Genomic DNA, 10,345 nt, shown 5'->3' on the forward strand with positions numbered 1-10,345 from the left:
TGTTTCGCTAGGATGCGAGGAGATGTAAAGCTGTGTGTCATCTGCATAGCAGTGAAACTGTATGTTATGATTTCTGATAATATCTCCCAGAGGTAACATATATAACGAAAACAGAATAGGACCTAAAACTGATCCCTGCGGTACGCCGTATTTAACCAGGGAGTGATGTGACTCCTCCTTATTTACATAAACAAAGTGATAGCGATTGGTTAGATACGATCTGAACCAAGCTAGCGCCTGACCACTGATGCCAACATAGTTTTCTAGCCTATTAAGTAAGATTGTGTGATCTATTGTGTCAAAGGCTGCACTAAGGTCTAATAATATAAGGAGTGATCATTATAACACATATATAACACATATATAACACATATATAACAAAATCTGGGGAACCTGAAATCTTTTGATTCTGTGACTCGAGAGCAGATAAGTAAGATTATTAAGACTGAATGCTCGTGAAGGATTCCTGATGTTGGCCACAATAAAAACAGCAATCATTCGACCCACAACCCACCAAATGCCCTTCTGACACCAAACAAAACAATGCAAGAGAAAACGAAAGACGATCATACATGCATCACTTGTTAGTTTTGCAGTAGCTGGAATAGTTGGAGCAGGCTTTCTTCATGTCAGTCAGAAAAGCCGGAACGCCCGTCTGGATGAAAAACACAGATTGATCAACGGAGCATTGCACCACACGCTCGGCTTATCATAGTTTTCCTGATGTAATAATAAATCAAGCACATCCCAAACTCGCTTACCTTTGCCACCCAGTTCACCAGCCATGTTGGAATCATGCCACCAGGATTATCAAAGTAGTTCAAAAACACTAAAACATATGATTCACATAAACACACAGTTATCAATCGGTCAGCTACTGAGACATAAAATTTAAAATAAGTATAAAGCAAATGGGAGAGAAATCCTATTCAGTTTCTTCATTAAAAAATATTTTTAACAATATCATTAAGCTTTCAAAACATGAGGCCATTGTTAAGCTACACAATATACTTGTATAATCAAACATCTAAAAAAAAATGTCCAGCAATCCTAAAGCCATTTCAGTTCATAAGCGTTAAAAATATAAAAATATTTCTATTACACAAAAAAGTAGCCCATATTTTACTTAGTAGTTTTAATGAATGCATTTATACTTTTTAATTCAATTAAATTATTTTCAATGCATCATGGGAAAAGGTGCGCCCTTATTTAGGCGATTGTGGATAGAATGGATAAAAAACTCACCGGATCTCACTAAGCATTTAAGCATTATCTCACGGATAAGCTTTGTTTTTATCCTAATCCTACCCCCTAGCCCAACATTTCACAGCATTTAGATCGTAGCTGTATTCCATCTAGCCAGAACCGCAATTTTTATCCTAATCCTACCCCCTAACCCAACATTTCACAGCATTTAGATTGTAGCTGTATCCCATCTAGACAGAACTGCTGTTTTCATCCTAATCCTACCCCCTAACCAAACATTTCAAAGCATTTAGATCATAGCTGTATCCAATCTAGCCAGAACCACGATTTTCATCCTAATCCTACCCCCTAACCCAACGTTTCACAGCATTTAGATCGTAGCTGTATCCCATCTAGACAGAACTGCTGTTTTCATCCTAATCCTACCCCCTACCCCCTAACCCAACATTTCACGGCATTTAGGTCGTAGCTGTATCCCATCTAGCCAGAACCACGATTTTCATCCTAATCCTACCCCCTAACCCAACATTTCACAGCATTTAGATCATAGCTGCATCCCATCTAGCCAGAACCGCAATTTTCATCCTAATCCTATCCCCTAACCCAAAATTTCACAGCATTTAGATCGTAGCTGTATCCCATCTAGACAGAACTGCTGTTTTCATCCTAATCCTACCCCCTAACCCAACATTTCACAGCATTTAGATCGTAGCTGTATCCCATCTAGACAGAACTGCTGTTTTCATCCTAATCCTACACCCTAACCCAGCATTTCACAGCATTTAGATCGTAGCTGTATCCCATCTAGACAGAACTGCTGTTTTCATCCTAATCCTACCCCCTAGCCCAACATTTCACAGCATTTAGGTCGTAGCTGTATTCCATCTAGCCAGAACCATGATTTTCATCCCAATCCTACCCCCTAACCCAACATTTCACAGCATTTAGATCATAGCTGTATCCTATCTAGCCAGAACCACGATTTTCATCCTAATCCTACCCCCTAACCCAACATTTCACAGCATTTAGATCATAGCTGTATCCCATCTTGCCAGAACCGCAATTTTCATCCTAATCCTATCCCCTAACCCAAAATTTCACAGCATTTAGGTCGTAGCTGTATCCCATCTAGCCAGAACCACGATTTTCATCCTAATCCTACCCCCTAACCCAACATTTCACAGCATTTAGATCGTAGCTGTATCCCATCTAGCCAGAACCGCAATTTTCATCCTAATCCTATCCCCTAACCCAAAATTTCACAGCATTTAGGTCGTAGCTGTATCCCATCTAGCCAGAACCACGATTTTCATCCTAATCCTACCCCCTAACCCAACATTTCACAGCATTTAGATCGTAGCTGTATCCCATCTAGACAAAACTGCTGTTTTCATCCTAATCCTACCCCCTAACCCAACATTTCACAGCATTTAGATCATAGCTGTATCCCATCTAGACAGAACTGCTGTTTTCATCCTAATCCTACCCCCTAACCCAACATTTCACAGCATTTAGATCATAGCTGTATCCCATCTAGCCAGAACCGCAATTTTCATCCTAATCCTATCCCCTAACCCAAAATTTCACAGCATTTAGGTCGTAGCTGTATCCCATCTAGCCAGAACCACGATTTTCATCCTAATCCTACCCCCTAACCCAACATTTCACAGCATTTAGATCGTAGCTGTATCCCATCTAGACAGAACTGCTGTTTTCATCCTAATCCTACCCCCTAACCCAACATTTCACAGCATTTAGATCATAGCTGTATCCCATCTAGACAGAACTGCTGTTTTCATCCTAATCCTACCCCCTAACCCAACGTTTCACAGCATTTAGATCGTAGCTGTATCCCATCTAGACAGAACTGCTGTTTTCATCCTAATCCTACCCCCTAACCCAACATTTCACAGCATTTAGATAATAGCTGTCTCCCATCTAGCCAGAACCACGATTTTCATCCTAATCCTACCCCCTAACCCAACATTTCACAGCATTTAGATCGTAGCTGTATCCCATCTAGACAGAACTGCTGTTTTCATCCTAATCCTACCCCCTAACCCAAAATTTCACAGCATTTAGGTCGTAGCTGTATCCCATCTAGCCAGAACCACGATTTTCATCCTAATCCTACCCCCTAACCCAACATTTCACAGCATTTAGATCGTAGCTGTATCCCATCTAGACAGAACTGCTGTTTTCATCCTAATCCTACCCCCTAACCCAACATTTCACAGCATTTAGATCATAGCTGTATCCCATCTAGACAGAACTGCTGTTTTCATCCTAATCCTACCCCCTAACCCAACATTTCACAGCATTTAGATCGTAGCTGTATCCCATCTAGACAGAACTGCTGTTTTCATCCTTATCCTACCCCCTACCTCTAACCCAACATTTCACAGCATTTAGATCATAGCTGTATCCTATCTAGCCAGAACCACGATTTTCATCCTAATCCTACCCCCTAACCCAACATTTCACGGCATTTAGGTCGTAGCTGTATCCCATCTAGCCAGAACTGCAATTTTCATCCTAATCCTAACCCAACATTTAGGTCATAGCTGTATCCCATCTAGCCAGAACCGCAATTTTCATCCTCATCCTAATCCTAATCCTATCCCCTAACCCAAAATTTCACAGCATTTAGGTCGTAGCTGTATCACATCTAGCTAGAACCACGATTTTCATCCTAATCCTACCCCCTAACCATGGCCGTAGCTACCATTGAGGACACCGAGGTCATGTCCTCGGTAGTTTTTTCTTGAAGTTTCGTTTCATTTTGATGTGAAAATAGCCGACGAGATAATCCTTGCATCTACGGACCATCACGTGCAGTGATGGAAATAATGGCGTTATACAGTTGTGTTCAAAATTATTCAACCCCCAATGCTGTTAAGGGTTTTAGGGAATTTTGTGTACATTTGTAATTGTATTCAGAATGAAATCCTACAATGACTTCTTAAAGAACCATATGCAACTAAAATGACATCAATTGGTTTTGTAATATAGTAGTAAATGTTTCTTTTGTGAATTCTTCATTGACACAATTATTCAACCCCTTAAAGAACTACCACTCTGAAGAACAGAGGTTCATTGAAGTGTTTTCAATCAGGTATTGAAAACACCTATGGATGTCAGGGAACAGCAATAAAGCCTAATAAGCACCAATTAGGCAGCTTTAAAATGACTGTGATACTCAACTCCTTCTAAACATTTACTGGTGTGGTTACAAACATGGTGAAGTCAAAAGAATGGTCCAGGAAGACAAGAGAAGAGGTGATTAATCTTCACAGGAAGGGCAATGGCTATAAGAAGATTGCAAAGATGTTAAACATACCAAGAGACACCATAGGAAGCATCATTCGCAAATTCAAGGCAAAGGGCACTGTTGAAACGCTTCCTGGTCGTGGCAGAAAAAAGATGCTAACTGCGACTGCTGTGCGCTATCTGAAGCGTAGAGTGGAAAAAAGTCCCCGTGTGACTGCTGAGGAACTGAGAAAAGATTTGTCAGATGTGGGTACTGAAGTTTCTGCTCAGACAATACGGCGCACCCTGCGTACTGAAGGCCTCCATGCCAGAACTCCCAGGCGCACCCCCTTGCTGTCTCCAAAGAATAAGAAGAGTCGACTGCAGTATGCCAAAAGTCATGTGGACAAACCACAGAAGTTTTGGGATAGTGTTCTGTGGAAAATTAGAACTGTTTGGGCCCATGGATCAACGCTATGTTTGGAGGAGGAAAAACAAGGCCTATGAAGAAAAGAACACCTTGCCGTCTGTGAAGCATGGTGGGGGGTCAATCATGCTTTGGGGCTGTTTTGCTTCTGCAGGTACAGGGAAACTTCAGCGTGTGCAAGGTACCATGAATTCTCTTCAGTACCAGGAGATATTGGATGACAATGTGTTGCAGTCCGTCACAAACCTGAGGCTTGGGAGACGTTGGACCTTTCAACAGGACAATGATCCCAAGCATACCTCCAAATCCACTAGAGCATGGTTGCAGAAAAAAGGCTGGAACATTTTGAAGTGGCCATCGCAGTCACCAGACTTAAATCCGATTGAGAACCTCTGGTGGGACTTAAAGAAAGCAGTTGCAGTGCGCAAGCCTAAGAATGTGACTGAACTGGAGGCTTTTGCCCATGATGAATGGGCGAAGATACCCGTAGATCGCTGCAAGACACTTGTGTCAAGCTATGCTTCACGTTTAAAAGCTGTTTTAACTGTAAAAGGATGTTGTACTAAGTACTAAGATTGAATGTCACTTGGGGGTTGAATAAAACTGAAAATGATGTGAGCACAGAAAAGACATTTGTGGTTATTTCATTATAAATGTTATGTTATATTTGTCTGACCTACACATGCCTCTTTGATGTAATTGTAAGCAGGATGACTGAATGATCAAAATCAATGTCAAACCGGCCAAAACAATCAATTTCAGTTGGGGTTGAATAATTTTGAACACAACTGTATATATAAACGTTGTTTCCTTACAGCGTTACTGACATTAAAATGCTGCGCATTAGTATAATTAATCTCACTGAAGCGAGTAAACTCTCATCATTAGACAGGCAATGTTTTTCTCTTGCGTGTGTTGAGGGGTGGAAAACACATAACTAATGATGATTGGCCTGTATATGGTAGAGGGGGTGGGACAACCACATAATCAATGATGATTGGCTGAATTTCCATCGTTAGCCAACCAGAAGCAGGATTAGCTCATACACTGTATACATGCACAGTGCGAGCAGTGCCGTGTTGCCAACTTGTTGATGACTTTGTCGCTAGATTTAGCAACTTAAAAAAAGCGAAAAAAGGACAAATCTAGCAATCTTTTCTGTCGTGGTTGAAGACTGACGCGAGAGCATGTATCATTCTCTACACTCAACGATCAGTGGGTGCTGCTGCTAGACACTCACAGACAGCCCGGTCCTCACGTGGAGTCCGCCAGAGTCCCTCACAACCGCAACGACAGAGCGATGGCAAGTACAACAAGCTCAAAGGTAGTGGTCGCAAACACAAAGTGTAATAAGCACTGCTTCTATACAAGAATAGTATGCAAGAAAGGCAAGAATGTTTATGTAACATGCAACGTAAGAAAGAGTCTCTCCACGTCTGTAATTCTAATCTAATAAAGCAAATGAAAATGAAAAGGCTGTAACAAACTTAACTATCATTTGGAAAGCCAGCAAAAGATGAGCAGAGAAGGAGGGAAGGTGAGAAAGTTAAAGGTTATGCAGCAAATAGCCTACAATATGGGATGCAATACGGCTACCAATGAGATTAAAACCTACACTACTATTCAAAAGTTTAAGGTCAATTAACTAAAATGTTAACTATGGTCTTAAAATCATTAAATCTGAAGGCTTATGGTTAAATGCTTGAAATTACTTTTGTAGACAAAATATAGCTGTGCCAAACAGATTAATTTTTGTTATTAGAAACCAAAAATATATTTTTTGAAATAGATGACTTACACTGAATATTGAAGAAAAAGCAGCCACTAAGAGCCCTTATTATTTATAAACTCCTTCTATACTCTTAAAAATTCATCCTAAATTGAAAATTTAAGAAGCTTCTTGAAAAAATGACAGTTTTGCCGTTTCTAGGCAAAGGGTGACTTGCACTTCAGTTGATGAAATGTATCCATTGATTTATTTTGGATGCTTTTAGTCACCAACAAAATTCTCACAGACACAGTTACATTTGTGCTATGTCGTAATTTGGACATGTTTATTATTATTCTGTAATATGGAAAAAATGTAAATAATAAAAAAAATGTCCTCGGTATTTGAAAAATCCTGGCTACGGCCTTGCCCCTAACCAAACATTTCACAGCATTTAGATCATAGCTGTATCCCATCTAGCCAGAACCACGATTTTCATCCTAACCCTACCCCCTAACCCAAAATTTCACAGCATTTAGGTCGTAGCTGTATCCCATCTAGCCAAATCCACGATTTTCATCCTAACCCAGTGCTTTAAGTGGGCCGGAACGCGCTGGTACTCAGTACCGCCACTTCTAAAAATAGCTCTTGAGCGTACCACCACCTCTAACTGAGCCCAGAACGTGCTCTTAGCATACCGGAACGCTCAATTGCACATCTGTTTAAATCAAAGGTTTTAATCCTTTGGCTGCGCTGCCGCTTTTCAGAGTGTTCTTCACAATGTACACTTCCTAATTCGTCCCACCGAGAGCAGAGACTACATTACCCATACACCCTTAAGTTTACAAGTTAAAAGCGCATGCGTCGCCTGCCTTTGCTGTCAGTCAGCCTCAACGTGGTGTGGAGAGGTGTGACTCATACCCGTGAAGGATCCCATTTTGGCCGGGAAAGTCCCGTATTTTACCCTTCTTTCCCGCCGTCCTCCTGTATTAGTATTTTCCCTTAAACCTCCCGTATTTTATCCTCCGTAATTTCGCACGCAAAGGTTGTGATCTATAAAAAGATCCTAAAGATCGCTAAAGATCCACTGATTCCGCTAATCCACTTCGTGTTTTCCCGCCCGCTCCGCAGCATCTCTGTGTGCACTCTCTGCCTGGACAACAGTTTCTGAAGTTCGTTGCATTAACAGGTAGATTTATTACATTATATCAGCTGTTAAACCGCAGAATTACTCATTTGGAAGTTTGTTTATGTATTTGTAAAATGTAAAAGTGCCAACAACTTAGCAAGCAAACAACAACAAAATATCCACATTCTTACTATTATCGCTTGTCTAATGGATTTAATGTTCCCGATCAGATCTAAGTTAATATAAACACTAAATTTGCTGTTGTTGGCACACTTTGTAGGCAAAAATACAAAAACCCCAAATGCCTTCACCAAATAAAGACAGAGAACGGAAACGGAGGCTGCTTCTAAAGGCAGTTCAACATTGCAAACATGGATTCAAAGATCCATCAAGCCAGCAGGTAAATCATATTGAATATTTTTTGTCACACTTTAATTCTTGTTATTATATTTCCCATTATAATCACTTGTCTAAGTTGATGCTAGTAACATAACTAATAGTACCATCCCCCTTGGTGCCCTTTTTGGTTTGGGACACTGCCCAACATAATTTCAATGAATTTGAACAACAGTTAAATTCCCAGTATTTTGTTATTCTTGAACCCATAGACATGGTCTTGGTGTCATTTTAAAGTCTTTGTTTTTAAGCTCTTTCTATCTGAACAACTAGTTTTAGCATTTGACCATGCTGAAAATTTTACTTATATATCTACCTTTTGCACATTTTATGTATGTTCAATAGCTATTTTTAGCTCAAGCAAATCCACAAATTTATATAAGGATTTATTATTTTTTACAAGCTCGTCTGTTGACTGCTGAATATAAAACCCCTTCAATATAGAAGTCGAGTCAGCAAAAAAAAAAAAAAAAGAAAAATAGAGTACCGGGCACTTCTTTTGGGCCACTTAAAGCACTGTCCTAACCCTACCCCCTAACCCAACATTTCACAGCATTTAGATCGTAGCTGTATCCCATCTAGACAGAACTGCTGTTTTCATCCTAATCCTACCCCCTACCCCCTAACCCAATATTTCACAGAATTTAGATCATAGCTGTATCCCATCTAGCCAGAACAGCTGTTTTAATCCTAATCCCAAACCTAACCATAACCCAACATCTCTAGAGATTTTCGTTTGTTGTGTCCCGTCTAACCAAAACCCATTTCAACCCCTTATATCTCCTGTTACAGAGATAAACTCAGGTTTAGATCAAGTGCTTAAACAGTGTGTAATCTGTAATGCATGTGCACCTTTGGTTCCGCCCGATCCGTCGTTCTCTATGGTCAGAGTCTGTTTGTAATCCTTCACCCGGATCACACCTTTCTTCTCAGGACACTCAAACACAGAAGTGCTCTTGGCTAAAATCACCCAAATTTTACGGCCGTCCTTTTCCAGAACCCGACGTTCCCGCATGTACACATACTGTAGAGAGTTAAGGGCTAACTGTTCTGTGTTTACTAGGGGTGTGACGAGATCTCGTGCGACGAGATTAAATGTGTTTCGCGAGATTACATGTGTCTCGCGAGATTTCTTGTGAAGATGCTGGCCGTTTCTCAAATACAGCACACATGCATTGCCAAGATAAACAATCTTTAAAACTGAATCTTACTGAACTCTTATAGAGCCTGTCCGTTCAGATTTTAGCCAAAATAAGAAATGATATTTTGCATTAAAGAAAAACACCTATTTTAGGACTTTTGTGTTGCAAGATTATTTTCATGACAATTAAGGCTGGTTTTCATTATTGTATTGGAAACAGGCTAAATGATATGATATTACTGCGCCAGAGGTCGAAGTGCTGCAAACTAAGTGCTCTTCTGCCATGCAATATAATTGCACTGTACTACTACTTCTCATGTAACAGTCTTTAAATAGGAAAATCAAATAAAAATGTATTTATAGAGCACCTTTTAAAACAGCAGGTGTTCACCAAAGTGCTGTACCTACAATATAAAATAAATAGTAGAACTAAAAAAATATAAATAAATAAAATAAAAACAGAAAAAAATGAAAACAGAATAAAATATACAATAAAAAACAATAATGATCAGTAACACACACTTAAAAAGAACTCCTAACAGGTAACTCTCATACTGCGTTATGTGCTGCACTATACTGTACAAATATGTTTTTAAATGTGATGTTAAAGCACCAAGTGAAGGTGCCTGCTTAATGTACAAAGGTAAATTATTCCAGAAATTCGGGGATACCACTGCAAAGGCACGGTCACCTCTGCTCTTTAATCTTGCATTGGGGGAGACTAAAAGCAGTTGCCCAGCAGACCTAAGTGCTCTGGATGCAGCATATGGCTATAATAGATCTGAGAGGGATTTAGGAGCAGTGTCATTTAATGATTTAAAAACTAAAAGTAAAATCTTGAAATCAATTTTAAAATGAACGGGCAACCAGTGAAGAGAACCAGGCAAAAGGGTCAGGGCAGGCAACAAACATACTTAAAACCGTTAAAGATCAAGGCAGGCAGGCAGGCAGGCAGGCAGGCAGGCAGGCAGGCAGCTCAGTGATGAAAACCAGAACAAATCAAGACTTTGCACTGACTGAATGGCTGCGTCCGAAACCGCATACTGTATAGTAGGTACTGAATTAGATGAAGTACCTACTTACTTGACG

The 10,345-nt window shown here is 40.1% G+C and overlaps 1 protein-coding gene across 1 annotated transcript; it reads right to left on the reverse strand.

The window, feature by feature from the left end:
• Window positions 1–357: 357 nt before the first annotated feature.
• LOC141362885 (phosphatidylcholine transfer protein-like) lies at window positions 358–9,158 on the reverse strand. Its single transcript, XM_073865149.1, has 3 exons — window positions 8,968–9,158; window positions 762–829; window positions 358–655 (listed from the first exon to the last, which is right to left on the reverse strand). Exons 1-3 carry the CDS (start codon window positions 9,128–9,130, stop codon window positions 578–580), a joined length of 309 nt encoding a protein of 102 aa, XP_073721250.1. The 5' UTR covers window positions 9,131–9,158; the 3' UTR covers window positions 358–577.
• Window positions 9,159–10,345: the final 1,187 nt, after the last annotated feature.

Source organism: Misgurnus anguillicaudatus, unplaced genomic scaffold (genome assembly GCF_027580225.2).
Source record: "Misgurnus anguillicaudatus unplaced genomic scaffold, ASM2758022v2 HiC_scaffold_29, whole genome shotgun sequence".
Classification (NCBI taxonomy): domain Eukaryota; kingdom Metazoa; phylum Chordata; class Actinopteri; order Cypriniformes; family Cobitidae; genus Misgurnus; species Misgurnus anguillicaudatus.